This window comes from Capra hircus, chromosome 4 (genome assembly GCF_001704415.2).
Source record: "Capra hircus breed San Clemente chromosome 4, ASM170441v1, whole genome shotgun sequence".
NCBI classification, from domain to species: Eukaryota; Metazoa; Chordata; class Mammalia; order Artiodactyla; family Bovidae; genus Capra; species Capra hircus.
Window position 1 is genome coordinate 39,236,601 of NC_030811.1, and position 26,207 is coordinate 39,262,807.

General features: G+C 38.6%; 2 protein-coding genes across 4 annotated transcripts in view; one reads left to right on the forward strand and one right to left on the reverse strand.

Moving 5' to 3' along the window:
* On the reverse strand, positions 714-5,644 carry MPLKIP (M-phase specific PLK1 interacting protein). Its single transcript, XM_018046998.1, has 2 exons — positions 5,077-5,644; positions 714-4,126 (listed from the first exon to the last, which is right to left on the reverse strand). Exons 1-2 carry the CDS (start codon positions 5,413-5,415, stop codon positions 3,926-3,928), a joined length of 540 nt encoding a protein of 179 aa, XP_017902487.1. The 5' UTR covers positions 5,416-5,644; the 3' UTR covers positions 714-3,925.
* Positions 5,742-26,207, forward strand: part of SUGCT (succinyl-CoA:glutarate-CoA transferase) — a 777,817-nt gene continuing 757,351 nt past the window's right edge. For all 3 annotated transcript variants that reach the window (XM_005679346.3, XM_013963404.2, XM_018046996.1), the window contains exons 1-5: positions 5,742-5,994; positions 17,195-17,246; positions 17,893-17,966; positions 23,193-23,278; positions 23,832-23,882. In XM_005679346.3, the coding sequence (XP_005679403.1) occupies positions 5,895-5,994; positions 17,195-17,246; positions 17,893-17,966; positions 23,193-23,278; positions 23,832-23,882 (363 nt within the window). In that variant the 5' untranslated portion in view covers positions 5,742-5,894. The remainder of the gene's footprint in view (positions 5,995-17,194; positions 17,247-17,892; positions 17,967-23,192; positions 23,279-23,831; positions 23,883-26,207) is intronic.

The window sequence follows — 26,207 nt, forward strand, 5'->3', positions numbered from 1 at the left end:
ATCTGAGAAGAATTAATCCTAATTAAGTAAAGCTGGATTCCTAAAGTTACATGAACTTTCCTAGACTGTTCTGTAAAACATTTACACCTATACCTACACATGAATAGATGTTCTGCTTTTTAAAGTATTGTTTAAGGTGCTTTATCAAACTAAGATGTACATTTTAACATCTCTGAAATTGAGATGCAACCTATAATTAACAGCATATTATAGCTTAGTTGGCAGTATTTTTACTAAGTGGTACATAAAGGATTATATATAATCATGTAATAACAGTTTCTTAGATGAATATCAGAATAAAAATTAAGAGCAAATCAGCAAAGATGTTGGGTCACTAATAAGTTCAGGGCTTATACAACACATATTTATGACTACAATGTTTTATTTATAGTAAAATCCACAATATGTTTCAGTTAATTTAAATGTAAACACAAAGTAGAAATGAAAAAAAAAAAGAAAGAAATGTCTCAAAGACAGTAAGTTGGTGAATTGGGCCAGGTAAGAAATATGGATTTACAGAATCTAATGAACTGGCAAAGGATAATTTTTTCTAAAGAATCTGAAAAATGCTCTAGAAAATATAAAAACCACAAACTTACCTCTGAAACAAGATGTTTTAACTTGAAGATCTAAGGTTAATATATCAGAAATAAACATGGAAATTTTAACTTCTCCTTGAAATCATGCAAATTATATTATTAAGACAGGTTTGAGACATATTCATCAGGCTCTTTATCATTATTGAAAGTGGGGAAAAGACAGTTTGCCTGACGGCAGATTCACCAAAACCCATCATGCTTTTATACCAATATTGAATAGATGAGATAGATAGATAAGGCAAGCAACTTTATCATTTGTTTCCTAAAAATACGGTGCCTTTCTCTTCATGTTATGTTCATGCTCTCTGTTTTACTTTCACATGATTCACACACAGGAAAAATCATTTTTTGAATAGTCAGTAGACAAAAAAGGAAAGGCAAGGTCATTAAACAAAAACTGTCATCACTCTATTTTTGCATCCCCACATAGGCCAATATAACTGATTTCTAAGACCACACTTCACCCATAATGAAAATAAATTAACTTTCACTACACTTCCTTAGGGAGTCAGAACCGTCTGCTCAAGTTGAAAGGCCAGGGACACATCTTTACATCTTGATGAGGTACAGGAAAGGTTCTGGGAGTCTGAGGGACCTGAAATATTGCTGGTATCAGTTTTGAAAAACAAAACCTGCCATAGGTATCTTTTGTCAAGTGAGAGAAGCGTAATTATGAAAAGGCAGAAGAGAAAATAGAGAACTAGCATCATCTACCGATGACAGAAATGTTCTTTAAGCACACCATTTTAACAAAGAGTACATTTGGGATTTGAGGATCTGGATCTGAATCCCTTAAAGCTTTCTTTGTCTTTAATACCCAGCTATAGATTATACTTCTGTTCTTCAATTATATGAATATTTAAGAAGCATACTTAACTATAAATTTCCCAAAAGAGGTTATTTAACATTTCTATGGAGGTAAAAAATCTGCATTTTGGAACAATTAAAAGTAATTTTTCATTTAAAAGAATGATCAATTTCTTCACTCAGCTAAACAAAATAGGATAGTAACATAAATCAATATCGATGTTTAAAGACCTTTGAAAACCATGTACACTAATAACCAGAGCAAAAAAGCAATGTACATTTACTGAGGACAAAAATGTTTCTTTTAAAATCAGAAAGGTCAGATATCTGGAAGCAGATGTTGGTAACTTGGCAAAAAAGAAATCCTACATTTAGTTGTTTAAGATTACACTTATAAGCTAGTAAAGATGTACATAAGCCATTAGAAAATTATAATTTGAATGTCTTACAAATATGCTAATATATATTAGCATAAAACATGACTTTATTTTTGTCAATAATCCAGTGATCTCTAAGCAATGGCCTAATAATTATTTCTAAATGCCATTTCTTAGAGATTTTCTTACCTACAAAGTTCAATGAAAGTATTCTACTTGCTCTAATTTTCATCACACATCATGACCTCAAATCATCTAGAAAGACGTTAAGAAAAGTAGGACATTCCCTTTAGAATATTGGGGGGAAAATTACTATCTTCTTTGTATACAGCAGATAACGGCAGAGCAATATAGTAGTTATAATCAGAATGTCAGCATCCATTTGCCAAATATTTATTAAGCACCTACTATTTTCCAGGCATCATTCTCAGAGCTGAGGATATAGGGGTGAATGAGAAAGTAACAGCAGCCATTTAGAGTGCTTACTATGTGCCAGGCTTTGGCCTAAGTTTTCACACATATAAACCCATTTAATCCTCAAACACAACACCTCTATGACATGGGTACTGTTAATCTTTTCATTTTACACATAAGAAAATTGAGGCACAGAGAAGTTAAATAACTCACCTAACTAGTCTGCCTCTGAATTTCTCTATTCCACATCTTTCAGTATAGTATTAGAATATAGTAACAGTAGTAGTCCTGAGTCTCATGAAGCTTTTATTAATCTAAATCCTTCCCTTATTTTCTGTTTTGCCTCTGTGAAAGACCTAACATACAAATAGAAATGGTTACGACTCAAATAACTGGTGTGACCATTTCACTTTTAGAAGTTTCTTTCTGGGAATGTTTAAACAAAATTTTAATGAGCTATACTTTCATCTTATATTGACCCCCAAATACCTAAAAAGCTTGAAAGTTCTAAGAGTTTTGTTTAAACAGTTGGGGAAAATGAAAATCCCTTTATATTTCATTACCATAGGCATAGTGAAAGTGAAAGTGAAGTCGCTCAGTCCTGTCCAACTCTCTGCAACCCCATGGACTGCAGCCTACCAGGCTCCTCCCTCCATGGGATTCTCCAGGCAAGAGTACTGGAGTGGGTTGCCATTTCCTTCTCCAACCATAGGCATAGAGCATTCTGTCCTTTGGAAAACCTTTCTTTAGTCCCGGAAGGCCTAGTGGGTCTAAAATCATGGGACTCTGCCTCATTCTAGGGATGGGTCCATGTTCAAATTTATTATGCTACACCACCTTGATCATAGTTATTGGATCAAGACTACAAAAAAAGACCAAGCATGACCAATCTGTCTTCACTGGGATTGACAAGAGTTGGGAAATATTCTCTTCACAATGGAAGTGATTTGAGACTGCTGATAGCCATCTTCCTAGACTCAAGAGAAAATGATTCCACAATACCGGGAGATATGGAGTAGAGAAATTCAGACACAGAATTCTTTAATCTAGCTATGCAAGAAATAGGTCCACCCTTGCTTTTTTAAGTTAAAGGAGTATAAAGGCTAGAAATAGTTTAAAATTTAAGCTTAAGTGGGTTTCTCTAACTTTTTCTACCAAGTTTCAATGCATTTTTACAAAAGCATTACATAAAATATGGACACAGAACAATGGTTATAATATGAATAGAAATTTTTTTTATTCTTTTCCTTTACTCCCTTTCCCTATGAACAAATATATAGACCCGTCTACAGCACAAAGTATGGTCTATCTATTTTCAAAAGCAGTATCCAAAATATATACTTATGAATTCTAACTATGTGATTACAAATCATTATTTTAATAATTCTTTTTTAGCATATGACAAAAGCACAATATAGCTAGAAAGACAAACTGCTTTATTTTAAAACATTGGAAAAAAACATTAAAAGGCAAATGTCCATTATATAACCAAGAATGTTAAGCATTTGGAAAATGTCAATCTTCTAAATTGTGGTAGGCACTTCCAGAGAGCTAAATATTGCAAATATCCTACCATGTCTTCTGTAATACCAAAAATACTTGATATGATGAAACACACAACTAATTACCCAATCAAAGTCACCATGTTAGGTTTCAATTTAATTACAAGTAAAAGTTTTGTCCAAGATGTTCCTGACACATGAAGCGTCCAGATGAATTTCAGAAATGTTAACAAAAGTATCTTCCTTTTTTGCCTGTGAATGTTTGCGTATTGCTGTATTGTTGGCTTATATCCACTACAGATACTGGTTCTAGGCCAGCCCAAGGGTCTTCAAGCATTGAAGGCTTGAAATAACTCTCCAACTCATTAGACATTCTCTTTTCTCTACCACGCCCTGATCCAAATGGTGTAGATGTCCTTGGAGAACCCTTTAGGAAAAAAATCATTTGTTAAAGACATTTAGCAGAGGTAAGAGTGGAACTTTTTCTTTAGCGGCTAGGGGGGGTCACACTGCTAGTTAAAAGTTATGTCTTGAACCCAGTTATGTTCAGTTTCAAAGTCCATGCTTCTTTTAATCTAGTGTTTTTAAAAAGTAAACCAATTTGATATACTTATTAATAATTTTATGCCCACTGTCAGTTCAAATCCTTTTGGATTTCTAATGTGATAACTTTGCCAAATGAAAAATTGATGATGAAATAACTGTAGTTTTCTCTCAGTTGTTTCCCTAGTTTTTCTGGAGGCAAATTAAAACTTTTTTTACCCTACAGCTTCAAAATTTCTAACCTTTCCCATCTCATTAGCTCCACACTCAAAGAGGTGTTTTGGTTTAGCATAAAGTTGGAAAACTACTAAGCACATTTAAGTTGTAAACCACAGAATCCTAGAAACACTACAAAGACTTGGAGTAGAAGCCAGTGTATTCGGAAAACCAAGGTCAAAAAAAAAAAAAAAGTGGAAGAAGAAAAGAAAAAGGTGCTAACAGTAGGGAGATGGCACTAGCCTGTAGCTCTAGAGAGACGAGCTCTACGCTAGGGATTCATTCGCTATTTTTCCCCCTCGGAGAGCGAGGACTCGGCATAGTCTACTGCAACCAACGGGCCATGCCCCTGACAAAGGAGGGGGAATTAGGGAAACCTGCTGTGCACAAGCGGCACTGTACTGGTGAAAAGGCAGGAGGGCTCCAGAAACAAGTCGGGCTCTGCCACTTTGTAGAGCATTCCAAAGAAAGCTACACTTCTCTGAGCCTCAGTTTATTCATCGGCAACACAGGGCTAACGACAGTATCCCACCTCATAGAGGAGTCAAAATAATCCACGTAAAGGGAGTACCACGCCTGCCATACAGTAAGAGCTCGGCAAACGCTGGCTATTATTACCTGGGGGTGGGTCTGCTGCTGCCCTGGGGAGTAGCCGAATTGCTGCTGGGACCCCGCGGGGGACTTGGAGTAGTTGCCAGGGTAGCCGCCAGGGGACGGAGACCCGAACCGGCCCCCAGGGAAGCTGCCGCCGTGTCGCGGAGAGAGGCCGCTCCCGTAGGGCCTAGATCGGGGCCCGTACGGCGGCGTGTGGTGTGGACTCCCGTACCCGTCCCGCGGGGATGGCGGCCGCGGTCCGCCTCCGCTCGGGGTACCCCGGAAGCTGCTCCCGTTACCCCAACCTCCTACACCCGGGCCGGGGTAAGGAGGAGTCGGGGGTCGAAAATTCTGTCGCTGCATCTCAGCGGACGACGACAAGGATCTCACTGGCGCGTTCTCCTGCCGGAACTGTCGCGAGCAACCTTTCACTTATACTTGGCGGTCCATCACCAAAACACTCCTCCGTCCTCCAGCATAATATAGCACATTGGTTCCGGCCTCACAAAGGTTCCGCTAGGGCGGTGGGCTAAGTAGGTTATCGAATTGGGTACAGATTGAGTTGAGTGAAGGAAGGAGGGGGGAAAATGGATAAAGGAAAGGCCAAACACCTGGGAAGCCCCAGCAATGGCCTTTGAAGTCTCGCGGGCTTTGGTTGGGACTGACCCACCGACTAGACGCCTGCCCAGAGCTGGGTGGGTGGTTCGGAGGGCTCGGCCGCGCTGAGCCCGGCCCCTCCCACCTGGTGCCGGGAGAGGGCTGAGTTGTCCGCGGGCGCCCCTAGTGGCCGCGAGGGCGCGGAGTTCTCCACTCCGGGAGCCAGGATTTGTGAGCGGCGCGCAATGCTGGCATCGCTGGCGAGGGTCGCGGCTCTGCGGAGAACCTGCCTTTTCTCCCGCCGGGGCGGCGGGACGGGGCTATGGACCGGCCGCCCGCAGTCAGGTACCCTCCGCAACTCGGTCCAGGCGGCGAAAGAGACCCCAGTCCCAGCCTTCCCACTCAGGCGGCAATCTGAGCAGAGAGCGCTGCGCTTTCCTGTAGTATCCGCTGACCCCGTCGCCTGCCCTTTGACCTTTCGCGTCTCCCCAGCGCCCTGGCTCCACGATCGCCGGGTGGTCACCCTGCCCGACGTCCGGGTCCCGCTCCGGCCCTCGCGCGGTCCTACGGGCGGACTCGCCTTTCTCCCTTACTCATCCCTTCTCGTCTCCCATGTTTAAATAACTTGGAAAACGTACCCCCCACCACACCCCCGCAACCAGCTGCTTTTCAGAAAGGATTTCAGACTGCGTCTTTAGATAACTCGGGGGTGAGGCTGTGTTCGCAGATGCCGGACTTTATTCCCTTCCTTGTTCTTGTTAAATGCAGTCGAGTAAGGGAGGTGGTTAGGAAGCAGAGATGCTGATTTTCAGAACGAACATTTGTCCAGAGCTCTTAAAATAATGGCCATTACACAGACCTTTGGTTATAAAGAAAAATGTGATCATTCAAGAAATGACCCCTAAGGTATAAACACACCTTTGAACCGAAGACCTGGCTCAGAATTTCATTTAGAAGATGAAATTTGGATTTATTTCAGTTTTCTGAAACTGTCTTGACTCCCCTTCGAATTTGGGGATGAAAGCCTACGGTGAGCCTTGAAATCAGCTTGTAGGAAAAAGAATCTTAGAGAATTTTAGGACTCATTTAATCATAGCCTAATGGATAGCGTGGACCTGTGCCTTTCAGCCTATGAACGTTCTTGCAGCTTCCACTCCTTACCGTCCGTTTGACGTATTCTGTGGCATGTGGCAAGCTGAAGAATGTGTTGTTTTCTTAGCTTCTATCCTTGATGATTGGAGAAACACACAGTTTTTTTTGCCATTGTTTGAGAGAATTTGGTTCTTCAGATTTCTCGTTTAGACACAAGTTGTAGAATCGATCAAGGCAGGGTAATCGCGTTGAGGCTTTGTGATGCAATTAAGGTCTGAGGATCCTGCCAGATTACCTTCTTTAAACATACTTCTAGTGACTTCCCTGGTGGCTCAGACGGTAAATCATCCGCCTACAATGCGGGAGACCCATCCCCGGGTCATCTGGAGAAGGCAGTGCCATCCCACTCCAGTACTGTTGCCTGGAAAATCCCATGGACAGAGGAGCCTGGTAGGCTACAGTACATGGGGTTGGGAAGAGTCGGACACGACTGAGCGACTTTGCTTTCTTTCTTTCGCTGTCCTGTCCAGAAATTCACCTTCCTGGACATTGTCTTTGGCGCTTAGTTTAATGTCTGGTAATTGGGGTCTCAGATATTTATTGAATGAATGAGTGGGTCACATCATAACCCACATGAGTGGGTTAGTGAGTCTCACTTGTAACACCGCCTTTAATGTCATCAACCAGTCTACCTCTTGGTGGGAGGGCGCAGAGAAATGAGGGTGGCAGGGACCAAAATTACCTTTGTTAATATTTAAATAATTAGCAAATGATTTGTTGAATTGAGTGACGTACTGTAAGTTGTCTTTTTACTTGGCTTGTACTTCTGGAATGTTCTTCCCTGTAGCGATATCTTGCTATCTTCCACACATATGAACTTGTATTAGAAACAAGAAATAAAGCGTGAAATTTTTGACCAGTAGATTATGTATGACATTGTGCTCTTCATTATGTTTTCAGGTATTAATATATAGGAGGAGTGAGGGAGAGCACATTCTTAATTGTATGAAAACTGCAGATTCCACTTGAATCACTTCTGAGTATAGGCAATTTGCCTTTTTACAGATGAGAAAGATTGTCCAAGAGAAATTAAGTGACTGAAACGGGAATCTAACTTCTTGTTCATGGAGTCGAAGAATGGAATCCACGGACATGCAGACACTCATGGTAGCAAGCAAATAGGATTTATCAGAAAGGAGGAAAGTACAAAGCTCTCAGCATAGACACTGGGGGTGGGGGGTATTAAAGAGTCCCTAAAAAGGTGGGGATTACGTAGTCTTATATCTTTACCAGTATTAATCTGTACATTTTTGGTTGGCTCCTGTCCTTAAAGTACATCATTTTTGATCAATCAATTTAAAGGTCAAAGTGTTTAACTTAACATCTTTATGGCTTCATAATATGTATTTCATAGCATAGTTTTTTAGATATTTAGAGATTAGCAGATATAACTTTGGTTGTGAACATTTGTAAATGTAGCTAGAGTCTTCACAGGTGTTAACTTGGGGTTTGCAATCTGACTGCCTGAGCTGATGGGTCTGAGGTCCCAGGACACATATTTCAATTTGTTTATATGGTGGTGATTTCTGGGGAAGAGAAGTGTAGGAAGTTTTAAGTTGCATTACCTGGAAATAGAAAAGTGAAGTGGGATGATGTATGTGAGAGTATGGTGGCTGAATGAATGAAGTTGGAATCCTGTGAGGAGAAAAGGGCACTTTAACATTTGTGTGAGTAACACAAGTGTTGTTCTGGCAAAAAGAGAATTGTAGAACTGTTTAGGGAGGACCACCTTTAGAAAACAGGATCCCAAATTGGATAGTGCATTCATTGAAGACACTGTTAATGGCTAGGTGATGTCTTCAAGTGACATTGCACTCAGAGGACATCAACAAGCAAAGTGTTAAGGAACTTTCTCAGTACCTATGAAGTATATGGGTTAACCATATAATTGGTTAACCAAATAATTGGTTAACTTTCTGATGATGCATGTTTTACAAGTTTTACATTAATGCAAGTAAGAGTACCACAAATTTAAGTGTAAGTGAAAATGGGAACTTGTCCATTTCTATAAGACAGAGAATCTATATTGAGGTTACCAAAGTTTTTTTAAGTGTTTCTTTTTTTCCGTAGATTAAAAACAATTTTTTTTTTTGGTAGAGCCTTTTTGAGAGCATATGGCTTCGTGTTTGAAGGAGGAATTGGGATTCCCAGAGCTGCTCGCCCTGTCCCCTCTATCTGCCTCCTTGAAAAGACACCTCTGGGTACCTCTGAGGAATTTCTAGGGCTCTCCAGAAAGGATCTGAAACCCAATATGTTTGGTAGGCGTCAGGTATTAACAAGTGCTGAAAACGTAAACACGTTGGTTAGTTTTTACTCCTTATTACCAAGGAGTGAATATTTTCATGTTTCTGCATGGTCAGGGCTTTCTTTGCCAAGAAAACTAGAACTTGGGTTAAAGGGCAAGCCTTGGAAGTTAAAAGATGACTGAAATGATTGTTAGAGAGCTTCCAGGAAATTTATGTTTGTATTTCAAAGCGGTATAAAACTCAGGGCCTTGGATACTTTCCCAAGATTGAGATTGTTAACCCAGTGAAGTTTATCTTCCCCCTGGAGACATTTATTTACATTCTAGAGAGTCAGAGCCCAGGGACCATCCCCCTTTCTTCCTGAGGAGAATTTGCTTACTTTAGGGCGATTAGCTGTCTCTGCTTTTTGGGGGGAAGGTGCAGTGCGAGCAGCTGTTCCATACAAACTGGTTGGTTTATAATTTGGGGGACCTTTCCTGGGGTTCAGTCCTTGTATGTGCCAGTGAAGTCTACCAGCTCTCATTATGACTCCTGTAACTTATTAGTTGGGGAGAAAATGGTGCATTTCTTGATGTAAGAAATAATAACTCTGATCTCTGCTTCAGAAACCACGGTTTTGAATAAGTATGGAGATAAAAGACCATGTATTTTTAATGAAAGCACTTCTTAGGACAGGAGAGTGTATTTAATAGTTTCTATGTTAGAAATGTTTGTTCCAATTTTAGTATATGTGCTCCTGAAGTTAGTCCTGGAAATGTTTGTTCAGGTATCTCTCTCAGGAACTGCAGAGGATTGATTCCAGGATTCCCGCCCCCTTGGATACCAAAATCCAAGGATGCTCAAGTTCCTTACTATATAAAATGGTTTGGTATTTGCATATAACCACCTGTTCTGTGTGTACCTTATAATACCGAATGCAATGTAAATAATATGTAAATAGTTGTCAATAAAATGTAACTGCTCTGTAAATAGTTGTGGGAGCCATATTCAAGCTTTGCTCTCTGGAATTTTTTTCTTCCCAATATTTTCAATCCACCATTGGTTGACTCTGTAGTTGAGGAACCCATGGATGGGGGGTGGGGGTGGAGCTACTGCGATATACTTAGAGCATAAGCTACCATAGTATTCGCTGATGCCTTTCAGATTATCTCTGTTTTCCTCTTCTCTTGTTAGCTGTTTAGCTGTTCCATGTTAAAGACTGTCAATAGTAGAAAAGTAAATGCATCTCTAGGATATGATTAGCTCATTTATGAATAGGATGAGGTATGCATTGAACACAGTGGATTTCTTAACTATCACTTATGTAATGTTCTCATTGATTAAGCAGGTGTTGGAAGCAACTTGTTCTTGTCTCTGAGAGCCAAACTACTGTTAATGATCTTCTTTTCAATTCTAAGCATGTTTCCATTGTTCTAGTCAAGCATAGGTGAAATGTTATATACATATGTATTTCTTTTTGATTAATATTCTTCACCCATGTGTAATATGTGTTAATGCATCAAGTCACTTATAAAAATTTTTATTCAATATAATAAAATCGCTGACAGAATACTTTGACATGAAAAAAAATGTTAAAGAATGTAATTATTCTTTTCCAGATACAATTTTTTGTTTTAAAATGAGTGAATAAAATTTTAATGTCACTAGAATTTGTATCTTTGTGTTTTATACTCATAAAAGGTTAATATTCTTACTACATGAAGAATCCATACGGATCAATAAGGAAAAGATAAATGTGCCTGTAGACATATGGGCCAACAAGAAGAATACATTATTTACAAGAGAAGATATATAAAAAGAGGAAGTATGAAAAGCAGTGTAATTTCTTGTCATTAAGTAAATGAAAATTAAAATGGTAGTAACATGCAAATTTTTAACTGTTGAATTTACAGCAAACAAGTAAACAAAATGCTCCCAAAACTAAGCCGTTGTGGGTTATGGGAGATAGTGGAGAACATTGTTTTCTACAGCTGATGCTGGTACATATTAGTACTGCTTTTCTGGTGGGCAGTTTGATAGTAGGTATGAAAAGTTTGAATGAATTTACAACATGAACATGGCTAGGCCACCTTAAGACCTGCCTCTGTCCTTGGAAACATGCTCCTCATTGTGCCTTCTTAACCACCCCTCACCCCCCAACCTCTAAAAGGCTTAGAAAATAATTTTTATCTTTACTACTTAGAGAGACATCCCTGGGAGGGTTCCATAGCACTTCACAGAAAGTATCCTAAGTTCTTCTAGACATCTCCTGCTCTTCAGAATGACTTACTGGAAGCTGTTGAAAACAAATCAAATCATAAGACAATTTTTTTCTGACATGTATCTGTCTGTTCACTTCTCCCAGGCTGTCCCTTCCCTTTCCATCTCTATTCCTCCTGTTTTATTTGCAGTTGGTCTGTGAAATAGGGTTCTGTTCCCTTTTTGGGTTCAAAATAGGCTCATCACATTCACCATCTAACACTGGCCCCCGTTCCCAGCCTCCCACACCTCGCACACACACATTTTCTTCTTTTCTGTGATAATTCTAATGCCCCTCCAGTACCTGTGATGGTGTTTTGCTGGTTGTCCCCTGGAATGGATGCCTTTCCCTGATTCGCACAGAGGTCTTCCCTTTGGTCAGTCTTCTTCCGGAAGAAAGCCACGTCATCTACACGGTGAAGTTTCAGAGGTCTCATGGGTTTGTGGGCATTCACATTCTGTAGTTTATAACTGTCATTTGCTCCATGAGTTCCTGGTTCAGCCACTTGTAGACCCATTAAAGAGGCCTCGACCCTGAAGCTTTTTTCTCTGGCTTCCTGACTTTTGGTTGTGAATCCTATAACTTGATTATTTATAAGGTCTCTAAGTTAGTACCATTTTCTACACTTCTATGTTCCAGTCTATACTAGTGTTCTTTCTCCTAAATGACTTTTGATTAGCAACGCATTGCATATGTTAAGTTCATATTAAAAATTTTTTATCACAAATAAATTTTATAGTAAGAACTAAGGTGAGGATAACACCTGTAATGTGTGAGTAATATGCTTTCCTTTTACCCAGTGTGAGAAGACTTGTCATGAAAGAAGGCTTATTTGTGGGTCTTATTTGATCAGTTTTGGGGAAAAATATGTATGGAAGCTTAAGATCTGGAAATTGATTTCTTTAAAATGATTCATTGATTTCTTACAAAAGTCTTAATGTATCTCAGTTTGATGACTACTGGTAGCAGTGAAGCAACCTACCCCTGAAACAGACTTCTAACTTCTTGGCTTGGATGCTCTGCATTCGCTTAGAGTATACTACCGTTTTTCTTCCGCCCATGCCTAGTTTCTTCATTGGTCAGGAAAGGCTAGATGGGGCTGTGGTGCAGATTAGCCCACAGTCACTGCAGTAGGACTGTAGAAGCCTGGAGGACCGAATGGGATGTTTTTAAGGATTAGGGCTGGAATTAAGCTTATATTGCTTCTGTTTATGTGTTATTGGCCAGACCCCAGGCATTTGGCCCCAATCTAATTGCAAGAGAAGCTGGGAAGTGAGAAGAGCAGAGGGATTAGGGATTAGCACCCGCTCACTGGTACTTTGGTTGTGTAATGCTTTACCTATCATTTGGTAGCCCTTTATTTCTAGTCTTTTTGCATTTTTCTTCAAGTTTTCATTAAAATAGTAGCATCCAGCAGTTTTAAAACCTCTTTGCTGTGGTGGATTCATGTCAATGTATGGCAAAACCAATACAGTATTGTAAAGTAAAGTAAAAATAAAAATTAAAAAAAAAATAAAACCTCTTTGATTGCAAATCCCACAGTAATAACAGAGTCATTGCAAGGGAAGGGCAGTTCTGAAGAAACTGAGCGTCAGTGAAGCATGACTTGTAAACTGTTACACGTTATTATCCATCTTTCTACTGTTTGCTGTGTGCTCAATCACTTAGTTGTGTCCGACTCTTTGTGACCCCATGGACTGTAGCCTGCCAGGCTCCTCTGTCCATGGGATTTTCCAAGCAAAAATACTGGAGTGGGTTGCCATTTCCTCCTCCAGGGGGTCTTCCCAACCCAGGGATCGAACCCATGTTTCCTGTGGTTTCTGCACTGCAGGTGGAGTCTTTACTGCTGAACCGAATTGTTTCTTAATTGCCTCATAACTTGAGTGTCACTTACACACTATCTTTTTACAACTCAAAAATTTTAGTTTCCCTGGAATGTTTTCCAGTGGATTCTGATTTTCCAAGTACTCTAAACCCCTAAAATTTCCTGCCAAATTATACTATTAGGAACAGAGAATTCCTTCAAGACTCAACCTGTGCTAGAAAGAAAATATCCTCCTAACTTTTCTAAATAAAGCTTGGAAGAGATATCCATCTACTGGCTCACTCCTAGGTTCTGGTAATTAACTTTTCTGTAAAAATATCAAATCAAGAAAGCCTTCTGATGTATATCACATGTTGTATTTGATAGTGATATTCGATCAGTTTGTTTTAGGACTTGACTTTTTTGTTAAATGTCTCAGTAGTTGGCTAGTACAGTGGGAGAGGGATGTCATGGTTGCTGCCACACAAATGAGCCACTTGTGTGGGCATCTGTCAATTATATCCGCTCTGGTGTTCAAATTTATTTGTGTCATGGAAACCTAGGGCCAAATACCAGAGGAGTCCTAGAAGCAACTCTGGCAAGCATAAATTTGATGGCAGCTTCATTATAATTATATTTCTTTGCATGGTTACTCAGCTGTATCAACATAATAGCTTTCCATCCTAGAGGCCAAATAAGATAGAGTGATACACAAGCTGCTCACTATAGCTCAGCAAATTACGTTATAATAGATGCTCTTTTCAACTGTTTTTCACCCTGTAATCAGACTATTCTGGTCTTCTATAAGGAGGCAAAATATGGCTGTAGATATCTTTTTAAAGTATAGAGAATTGAGAATAATATTATTTTCTGTTCCTTAAAATAATCATGAGTCATGTGATTGCTTTCAAATCTGGATTATCTACTTTAATAGGTATTGGGACTGTATATTACATTGGTGATGATGATGATAACAATTGTTGGTATTTAGTGAGCATTTACTATATGCCAGGAAGTGTACTTTGTGTGTGCCTGTGTGGTAAGTTGGTTCAGTCCTATCTGACTCTTTGCAGCCCCATGGACTATAGCCCGCCAGGTCCTTCTGTCCATGAGATTCTCCAGGCAAGAATACTGGAAGGTTGCCATGCCCTCCTCCAGGAGATCTTCCCGACCCATATATCAAACCCAAGTCTCTATGTCTCCTGCATTGGCAGGCGGGTTCTTCACCACTGATACCACTGGGAAGCCCACATATAACATTTCACTTAATCTTTGCAAACTCTATGATGTAGGTGTTTCAAATGAGGAAATTGAAACAGAGAAATGTTTACCTTGGTCAAGGTCACTAGGATAGTAAGTAGTGAAGCAGAGAATTAAATTCAGTCTCTAAGGTTTACGCTCTTAACTGTTTAAAACTCATTAATTGATTGTGACTTAAATATGCTTTAGGGGATTTTGGTGGCTCAGACGGTAAAGTGTCTGCCCGCAATGCAGGAGACCCAGGTTCGATCCCCGGGTCAGGAAGATCCCCTGGAGCAGGAAATGGCAACCCATTCCAGTACTCTTGCCTAGAAAATTCCATGGATGGAGGAGCCTGGTGGGCTACAGTCCATGGGGTCGCAAAGAGTTGGACATGACTGAGCGACTTCACTTTCACTTTAAATATGCTTTAGAAGTCCTTTTTGGTTATCTTCACAGATCATAAAAGTAAAATGCTATTGGCTAATGTTAAATGAATTCATTTAAAAGTTTTTGCATCATTACATAAAATTTTACTAATCTATTATGGTTGTGAGTTGACATTGGTAGTGAAATATAAACTTCTCTTTATAGATTTATGATGAGATGAGATTTATGAATGAAGAGATCTCTAAATATATTTCCTGCTTCATTTGAAAAAAAAGCAGGGGCCCCCAAAGAGATGAGTACAGAAGACTCATATTTTTGGAGTGTAATGGACAATAATTGCTTGTCAGTTCATTCCTAATGATATCAAAATATCTTATCATATTTAAGATCTTTTTCTATGTTTTAATTTCTCTAAAATATCTTGTTTCTCTCTCAGTTTGTTCTTTATGTTTTCACTTTTTCTTTTTTTCCCCTGATTTAAGAATTAAGCAAAATTATAGAAATAAGTAACTTAGCTAGTGAAAGTGTTCCATAAATTCTTATCCCAAGATTTAGCCAAGAGTAGAACTTTATGAATGCTCCAGGTACCAGCGTTATTATTATTATGATGTATGTTTACAAACATAGGCTCATATTATACATTCTAGTCTACAACTTGAATTTTTAAAATTATTTATTTATTTGGCTGTGGCACTGGGAGTCTCTAGCTGTGGCACAGTTGCTTTGCAGCATGTGAGATCTTAGTTCCCTGATGAGGAATTGAACCTGGTTCTGCTGCATTACAAGGTGAATTCTTAACCACTGGACCACCGGGGAAGTCCCTGATTTATTTTTTAACTTAGGAATATATCTTGGTCAACTATATATGTCAGGGTATGTAGATCTGTCTCATTTTTTCTTAACATCGGCATGGTATTTTGTTATATGGATGTGCCAGTGCTTATTTAATATTTCACATGTTGGTGGATTTCTGCATTGTTTTGAATATTTTGCTTCAGTATTAAAAAAACAGTGAGACAATTCACAATAGAAGATACATGAATGGCCTATTGTTACATGAAAAGATTTTGAATAGCGTTAATCATCAAAGGAATGCAAATTAAAGCCTCAGAGAAACATCAGATACCCATTAGAATGGCTAACATTAAAAAGATTAACAAGGGACTTTTCAGGTAGTCCAGTGGTTAAGACTCAGGTCCCAGTGCAAGGGACCAGTTTGCTTCCTGGTCAGGGAACTAGATCCTGCATGCTGCAAGGAAGATTGAAGAACCCATGTGCTACAGCTGAGACTCAGTGCAGCCAAATAAATAAATTTAACAAGATTAACAATACTTAGGGTTTTGAAGATGTGGAGCTTCTAGAACTCACATGTATTATTATTGTACAGTCACTTTGGAAAGCTGTTTGGCAGTTTCTTAGAAAGTTAAGCATAACCTTACCATATTACCCAGCCATTCCCCTAGGTATTTACTCAAGAGAAATGAAAACGTGTCCAACAAAGACTTGTACATGAATGTTCATAGCAGCTTGATCCACTGGAACGTAAAACTGGAGCCTATTCAGTAGGTTAGAAAGGATAAAGAAAAATGTATATCCATAGAACAGGATATTACTTATAAAAATTCAACAACATGGATGAGTCTCAATATCATTATGCTGAATGGAAGAAGCCAGGCAAAAAAGGGTATATGCTGTATTATTTTAGTTAGATAATATTTTAGAAAATGCAGATTAAACTGTAGTGACAGAAAGCAGATCAGTGGTTGCCTGAGGTTGGGAATGGAAGGAAAGGTAGTTTGCAAAGGGCAGGTGGAAACTTTCAGGTGATGGAAAGTTCTATTTGTGAGTTTGGAAAATGTGTAATGACATGTATCCATCATTATGGTATCATACACAGTATTTTCAGTGTCCTAAAGATCCTCTGTGCTCAGCCCTGCAACCCTCTCTCCTCCAACTTTTTATTTTTTATTAGACAAACTATTTTACGTGTAGCTTTGGACTTTATTAAATGGGGAATAATCTGGTGTTAGAGGCTTTAAAATTTTTACAGATTGATAAATTGTATTGGTCAAGCATTCTATGTTATACACAGTTCCCTTTAGTAATCTGAAGGAAAATTTATTTATTTATTTCGTAGTAATAGAGAGTGCTTTCAGAATATGAAGAACTCTGCATTCAGTTCAGTTCAGTTGCTCAGTTTTGTCTGACTCTTTGCAACCCTATGAACTGCAGCATGCCAGGCCTCCCTGTCCAACACCAACTCCTGCAGCCCACCAAAACTCATGTCCAGTGAATGGGTGATGCCATCCAACCATCTCATCCTCTGTCATCCCCTTCTCCTCCTGCCTTCAATCTTTCCCAGCATCAGGGTCTTTTCAAATGAGTCAGCTCTTTGCATCAGGTGGCCAAATTATGCATTATTCCTTCCTAAAATTAGTAATCAATTATCTTCAAATATTTTCTCTGTTTTGCCAGATACTGACAATGTGAAGCCATTGGAGGGTGTAAGGATTCTGGATCTAACGAGGTGTGTATTGGTTTATCTATGTTTTGGTGATTGAGTTTTCCCCTTCTCTAAAAGAGCATTTGTTTCTTGGATTATAAGAGGGTGCTTGTAAGCTTATCATTGAAATTTTGGAAAGAGAAATCAAGGAAATTTCCTATAATTTCATTATTCTAAAGATAATTCATATAATATTTATGCATTTCTTTCTAATCTGCATATCTATTTATACTTTAAAAAATGAAACTATATTGAAATTATAGGTTTATTCACATTTTAAGCATTATGTTATATTTTGGCTATTTTTCCCATGTCATTCAAAATTCAACAAAAATATACGATAATATTTTATTATGTAGTTGTCACCTAATTACTTAGTCATCCCCTGGATGTTTTTCTAGTATAAAGTAGACTCTCTTGTACATAAATCTTGGCCTTAGAAAATCTTTCAATTTCTTCTTTAGGGTAGAATTATGGAAGTGGAATTACTGCATCAAAGGGAATATACTTTTTAAAGCTCTTGATACATATGGCCAAATCACTTTTATAACAGTTTTAATTCTTACTAACATTATATGAGCTTGTCTGTGTTGATGGACCATTAAGAAACAAATAAATATAAAAATCTTAAAGATGGTAATGAATTTATTTATCACTGTTAACATTGTAGAGTACTGGCGGGACCTTTCGCTACTATGAATTTAGGAGATCTTGGAGCAGAAGTTATAAAAGTGGAAAGACCAGGTAAAACTACTATTCTCTTTAAAACATAGAAACAAGCTAATAAATATTTTTAGTAGTTCTTTAAATATCCATGTACCTGTATGTGGGATGAGGAAAGAATTGAAATGAAATGATTATTTTTCTTCTCCATTCTTTATTTTCCTCTGAACCTATACCAAACTTAGATCTCTTTCTACTCTTTACATGCCAAGGGTTGAGCCCTAAGCCAGTTTCTGTAAGCTTCTGTTAGAAACACTAGGGCTTCCCTGCTGGCTCAGATGGTTAAGAATCCGTTTGCAATGGGGGAGACCTGGGTTCGATCCCTGGGTTGCAAAGATCCCCAGGAGGAGGGCATGGCAACCTACTCCCATATTGTTGCCTGGAGAATCCCCATGGACCGAGGAGCCTGGTGGGTTACAGTACATGGGGTCACAAAGAGTTGGACATGACTGAGCGACTAAGCATATTGGTAGAAACTGACATGCAATGTGATAACAGTGATGTTAATGACATTTAGTGCTGGGCACAGTTCTAAGCACTTTGCCTATATTAATTTATTCAATCTTTACAACAACCTGTCACCTGTTATTATTCCTAGATTATAAATAAGAACACAGAGACCCTGAGAGATGAAGGGATTTATGCACGGTCACACAGCTAGTAAGGAATGTTGAGCTGTTCATCTCTGATCCTGGTCCTCCTGAGTCCCACACAAGAATTGCTGCTGAGACTGAGGTTAGAGTGAGCCTGGCCACTTTCCCTCACTGTGAGATGAAGGGGAGCCAGGGACCAGGGGAAGGGAAGAGGGGAAAAATAGGTTGTAGAAGAAGGAGGAAGGAAAGGAATCAAAGTCCTTCCAAAAGGAACCCAAATACCCCAACCTAAGTCATTATTTTCTATTTCTAATAAAAGAAACATTTTCCCATTTCAAACTTTTAAATATTTTGAGGGAAAAACACTGAAGCTAAGATGAATTCTTTGCTTTTATGTTTTTCATCTGACAACTTTCCTTTCTTCTCTTCCCTTTGTCCACCAAACAAACCTATACTGGGTGCATAATTCTCACTCTTAGTTGGTGCCTTCTCAACTCTTTGGTGTTTAATTCATGTTGCTGTTGATGAAGCTATTTAGAAAAGTGTCATATTACGTTCCCGTTCTCTCTAATAAGCACGTAAACCAAGAGTCCACGTTCTCTGCATTATCTCACAAACAGCTTGTTTTGGAAGATTTCAAAAATCATTGTTATTATTTATCTTTCAAGATCTGATGCTGGGACTTCCCTGGTGGTCTGGTAGTCAGGATTCTGTGCTTCTATTGCAGGGGGCACTGGTTTGATCCCTGGTCCAGGAACTAAGATTCCATATCCCACATGCCATGTACCATGGCAAAAAAAAATTTTGATGCTTATGGATTTGGAACAGAATTCCCAAATCAATGAAAATGGTCCAGCCTTCTTGAATAGTGTGCATGTTTCTATCAGACCCATAAGAGACTAGATTGTAATTACGTCAACATATGACTTCGCTGTAAGTGATTAAACGCTATAAAGGTGAATACCTGATCTGGAAGATTCAACTTTCTGCTAAATCTTCTTAGAAGGCCCTAAGATTCTCTGATCAGCATGAGAAATATTATATATTTTATATTACATTTTTCTGACCCTGTCTTTGTCAGACTCCAGGTGATAGAAGAGCCTGGTAAATCCTGCTTTCCAGAGATTGTGCTTCATTTATCCAGTCCGTGATATTTATTGCTTTTGGTCATTGCTGGATACATGCTGAATAATGTTCACTTTCTAGCTGAACGTGTTTTTTTCTTTCTTTGTTTAACAGTTACCACAAAACTTCTAATTACCACATTGCAGTCCAGTTTCAATGCCGCATGCTTTCTGATTTCAGCCACGGGGTCTTCCACTTACAGGCAGAATAGTCGATCTAATTTCTCTTGCTGTTTCCCTTGGTCTCTAGGTTAAATATTTGTACAGTTGGCCCTTTGTGTCTGGTTAGCTGAGTCTGTGGACTCGTGAACTTCAACGATTTGTGGTTGGTAGAACTGGGGGTGCTGTACCTGTGGGCATAGAGGGCCAGTTGTAGGACTTGAGCATCTGCCGTTTTGGAGTCCTCGTTGGTGCTGGAACCCTCGAGGATAATGAAGGAATGACTGTATTTTTATTAATTTTAGAAATCACTCTTCCCTATTTGTGTAGACCTGTTTCTCCGTTGTTATTTTTTCCCTTTCCACCCTGGGGGACCCTTTCCTTATTTAGAACTTTATTAAGTCCCATAGCTACACACTAGGCATCAAACTCTTTTCCTAGCAGGTGTTCATTGCTCTTTTCCTAACTAATTTCTCTCTTTCCTTTAACCCTTCTGCTCAGTACATTTTAATGTTCATATATTTTGTTTTTCTGAGATAATTATTCAACAGATATGAGGGTAAAGTGATTTGGCAGTATTTTCAAATTTTAGTGGAGAGTTAGTCTTTTTTAGTGTCCTCTTCTCCAGTTCTTAAATCAGATTTGGTTGGTGGCTTAGACAGGAAAGAATCTGCCTGCATTGCAGGAGATCTGAGTTTGATCCCTGGGTTGGGAAGATCCCCTGGATGAGGGAATGGCTACCCACTCCAGTGTTCTTGCATGGAGAATTCCGTGGACAGAGGAACCAGGCAGGCTACAGTCCATGGGGTCACCAAGAGTCGGACATGACGGAGCAACTAGCACTTTCACATTTCCACTTTCTCTAGTCCTTGAATTAAATTTGATTGTAGTTTTCTGATTTGGGACTTAGATTATTCTTACTTGAGTAATTAAAGAACATATCAAGCTTAAGTATATTTTTTTCGAGTTTGTTAGTGAATGTAAACTGTATGCCGATAGGGTAACCTAAACGAATGAAGTAGGCTGGGCATCAAATGATGCTGCTGTTATTTCAAAGTTGTCTTTACTTACTGCTGTGTCTGCTCTGCAGAGAGTGGTGCTTGTGACCTAGTAGGCACCCAATAAATCTTTGCTGAATGAATGAATATTTTGAAATATCATTTTAAAAAAGAAGTCTGAATTTTTATCTACTGCTTCTGGATTTTGAAATCATGGCAGATAGTTAAAAACTTTAGTGTGTGGGTCAAATAAAACATGTTTCTCAAATTGCTAGTTTTACAAGCTTGTGACCTTTAACCTTTCATGTGCCATCAGTACTCCCTTTCTGCTTCCCTTAAACCCTGGTTTATATACTAAGGGATTATATACTAGGGATGGGCTTTCCTGGTGTCTCAGTGGTAAAGAGTCTGCCTGTAATGCAGGAGATGTGGGTTTGATCCCTGGGTGGGGAAGATCCCCTGGAGAAGGAAATAGTAACCCACTTCAGTATTCTTGCCTGGGAAATCCCATGGACAGAGGAGCCTGATTGGCTGCAGTCCATGGGCTTGCAAGAGAGTTGGATAAGACTTAGCAACTCAACAACAACAACAACAACATACACTAGGGACAGGTCCGGTAGGGAAGCCATGTGTGTGTGCATGCTTGACTGCTTCAGTTGTGTTTAACTCTGTGCAACCCCAAGAACTATAGACCGCCAGACTCCTCTGTCCATGAGATTGTCCAGACAAAAATACTAGAGTGGGTTGCAGTGCCCTCCTACAGGGTATCTTCCTGACCTAGGGATCAAACCTACATCTCCTCCATTGCAGGCAGATTTTTTTAACCAATGAGCCACTGGGGAAGCTCTCCAGGAAAGCCATGTGGGCCTCCAATTTAGATTTCTGACATTATCTCCACCCGAGAGATGAATGTGATCAGAGATGAATGTGATCATTTAAAATGAGCTAATTTTAACCTTATCTTGATGTTGCTTCCTTAAAAAATTTTTTTTCTTAATGTATTGAGACCTTCAGATAAATAGAAGTGGCTGGACTGTCTCCTGACTCTGGGAGGTCCTGGCTGGTCTTGGAGATTCATATTCACACATACCTTTTCCATGAAGACTCTAATAGACTCTAATAGTAGTAGACTCTGGTCTCTTACTGGGAGGTTGTTTTTGTGGACTCTTGCACTTTGTTTTTTCCCCTGATGTTTTGAACATGTGTTCAGTTTGATACTTAGCATTTATTGCTTTGTGTTGTTTCCAGTTCATCCCCAGTTAGAACTAATGCTTCTTTTCTCCTCTTGTTCTCTCCCCTTCTCTTGTGAGGTTTTTTCCTTTTTGTTTTTCTTTTTAAATCAAGGAGTATATCATTTAGCTTCTGTTTTGTTTTCTAAAAGGCTGTGTCTGTTTTTCTTTATCAGTTTCAGTGGGTAAAGTTTAATGGCCTAATAAATTAACTATATCATTTAAATGAGATTAGAATTTAAACTTTAGCCCATACTCACAAATTATCTCTTATTGGAGGGGCTAGTAATACTTAGGTAGTGATTAGTTTCTAATATCTATATTTAATTGAACTTATAAATTTTTAAATTTAAGTTAAGTGATACTAATTTGTGCCTATTACTTGTTAATTCACCTTCTCTTTTCCATCTACATTGTTTGCTTTTTGTGCAAAGAAAATTTTTTCCTGTAACTCTATAGTGTTGTTTTTGAATCAAACACAAGTACTTTTCAGGTCATTTGAAGTAGATGTCTCAAAGAAAATACCCTATTTTTGATGGTTTTAACCATTTTACTTTGAAGCAAGACCTTGATAACTAAAATTTTATTCTAAGCTAGTATTTTAAATTATTTACATTTGCTACTCAGTTGCTTATTTTGCTTTTTCTGATTTATTACTGCAGGATTTAAAAAATAGATTTATTTATTTATCATTATTTTATACCTAGCCTCAAATACCACTTTATAGAGACTTGCTTATCATTTTTCTGATTCAAATTATGTATAACAAAAAATCCTTTACAGACCTAACACTTTGTTTGCACATTTAATGCCAAAAACACTGAAAGAGCTGACTTGTTTGTTGAATTAGGAGAGTAATTTTTTCCTTTCAAACTTGCTGTTTATGCATTTGGGTATTCTCTTCTGGATTTTTACTTTCAGGGTTGGGTTTTAGAAAGAAGTTATGGGAGGATTTAGTGATTTACATGAACAGGGAAGGAATTTGGGCAGTTCTAACAAGCTCCCATGGCTCCTTTAGGTTGCTAATTCCACTGCACTAAGCTGATCTTTGTAGTCGTCTGTGAACGTAGGAATGAGTAAATTTGTTGGTTTGAAATGTCTCATGATGTTCCAAGGTTAAAATAGCTGATACTGTTGTTTTCAGGAGCTGGTGATGATACACGAACTTGGGGTCCACCTTTTGTGGGGACAGAAAGTACTTATTTTCTCAGTGTTAACCGAAATAAAAAAGTAAGAATATTACCCCCTTTTTGCTTTCTTTCCATAATCCTCTTGTAGTAACAAAACTTTTGATAGCATTGTGGCTCATTTATTTCTACTCTTTTTTTGTAGATCTAGGTAATATTTTCAAGAAGTGACATTTTATTCTATTCATTTGCCAGTTACCAAACAGAAACAGTAGACCTTTTTATTTTCCTTTTCTACTAACTTAAAGCATATTGTGAGAATTTATAATGATTTTGAATAGAAATAATTTTATTAAGGAGAGAAATCACTTGATTGTTTTATGTTTGTTATTCTTTTCGAGATTGCGTATTGTCTATATTTGGGATCATTATTTGAAATTATTTTATTGTTGTCCTTGCTATCATTTTAACATATCCAAATTGCAAATAAAATCAGTAAAAATGATTTAAATGTTTCTTTCTGAGGAAAATACATTTACTTTAAGAAGAGAATTGATGATATGAATGGCTCTCTTACTGAACTGTCAGTAATTTTTCTTTATCATAAAGAAAAATCTTTGTGATATTATTTTAATATGCTTATTTTTAATTTTTAGAGTATAGCTGTTAATATCAAGGATCCAAAAGGGGTGAAAATCGTCAAAGAGGTACAGTATGCTCTGTAGAAGGCATCTTGCCCCCTGGGTTGTAATTAGGGATTTGAATATCAGAGTGAAAGTGTTTGAAACATGATTTTGTTGGCAGTCTGAAATTTTGCTATAGATGTCTTTGAAGAGTTCATTGCTGTTCAGTCACTCAGTCTTGTTGGACTCCTTGTGAACCCATGGACAGCAGCACACCAGGCTTCCCTGTCCTTCATATCCCAGAGTTTGCTCAGATCTCATCCTCTGTCGTCCCCTTCTCCTCCTGCCTTCTTAGCCAACTTTCTAGCTAGTTGGCTTTTCACATCAGGTAGCCAAAGTATTGAAGTTTCAGCTTCAGCGTCAGTCCTTCCAATGAATATTCAGGACTGATTTCCTTTAGGATTGATTGGTTTGATCTCCTTGCAGTCCAAGAGTTTAACTGCTTTTACAGTAAATATAACTTGCTTTATAATTTCTGGTATATTGTGTATGACATTTCTCCATGGTGTCAGAGTGTTTAGTTATGGTACTATTATCTATTGATTTAGTGCCTGCTTTGCATCAGATCTTAGGCCTGGGCACTTTGCTAATATTCTTTTCTTAAATCTTCATAATTTGCTTTGTAAATGACATATTATAGCCTCATTTTCACAAGAGGCAAAATGGGTCTCAAGGGGCTTGAATGATCGTCTGAAGATCACAGAACTAATAAAGGGAAGAGCTGAAAGTTGAACCCTGGATCTACATCACTGTAGAGCCCAATTTTTTTCTAACATTTATTCAGATGGTTAATGCGTCCAGACCTGATCTTGGCATCTTTCCTTGAGGGGACAGGGAAGCCCAGTATTTAGGGGCATACCTTAGTATTCTCTTCTAGGATTTAAATCCTGCCTTCTTAATTGCTAGCCATGTGACTTCAACAGGTTACTTAACTTCTTTATATATCAGTTCCCTTATTTGTAAAATGAGGGCAATAATAACTACTTTTTAAAAAGTTTTTATTTTATATTTATATGGCTGAGTGGCAGGTGGGATCTTAGTTCCCTGAACACAGATCAAACCTGTGACCCATGCAGTGGAAGCGCAGAGTCTTAATCACTGGTCTGCCAGAGAAGTCCAATAATACCCACTTCTTAGGGTTGTTAGAATTGAATGAATATGTATAAAGTGTATAGAAGGGTGTCTGCCATAGTTAGCACTCATTAGGCATTAGCTTTTCATTCCAATCACAAAAAAAGACAACGCCAAAGAGTGCTCTAACTACCGCACAGTTTTACTCATCTCACACGCTAGTAAAGTAATGCTCAAAATTCTCCAAGTCAGGCTTTAACAGTACTTGAACTGTGAACTTCCGGGTGTTCAAGCTGGATTTAGAAAAGGCAGAGGAACCAGAGATCAGATTGCCAACATCCATTGGATCATCAAAAAAGCAAGAGAGTTCCAGAAAAACATCTACTTCTGCTTTATTAACTATGCCAAAGCCTTTGACTGTGTGGATTCCAACACACTGTGGAAAATTCTTAAAGATATGGAAATATCAGATCACCTTACCTGCCTCCTGAGATCTATATGCAGGTCAAGAAGCAACAGTTAGAACTGGACATGGAACAACAGATTGGTTGCAAATTGGGAAAGGAGTCCGTTAAGGCTGTATATCATCACCCTGCTTATTTAACATATATGCAGAGTACATCCTGCGAAATTGCAGGCTGAATGATGCACAAGCTGGAATCAAGTTTGTCGGGAGAAATATCAATAACCTCAGATGCACAGATGACACCACCCTATGGCAGAGAGTAAAGAACTAAAGAGCCTCTTGATGAAAGTGAAAGAGGAGAGTGAAAATGTTGGGTTAAAACTCAACATTCAGAAAACGAAGATCATGGCATGTGTCCCATCACATCTTGGCAGATAGATGGGGAAACAATGGAAACAGTGAAAAACTTTATTTTGGGAGCTCCAAAATCACTGCAGATGGTGACTGTAGCCATGAAATTAAAAGATGCTCCTTGGAAGAAAAGCTATGACCAACCTAGACAGCATATTACGAAGTAGAGACATTACTTTGCCAACAAAGTTCCGTCTAGTCAAAGCTATGGTGTTTTGAGTAGTCATGTATGGATGTGAGAGTTGGACTATAAAGAAAGTGCGGAAGAATTGATGGTTTTGAACTGAGGTGTTGGAGAAGTCTCTTGAGAGTCCGTTGGACTGCAGGGAGATCAAACCTGTCAATCCTAAAGGAAATCAGTCCTGAATATTCATTGGAAGGACTGATGCTGAAGCTGAAACTCCAAAACTTTGGGCACCTAATGCAAAGAGCAGACTCATTGGGAAAGATCCTGATGCTGG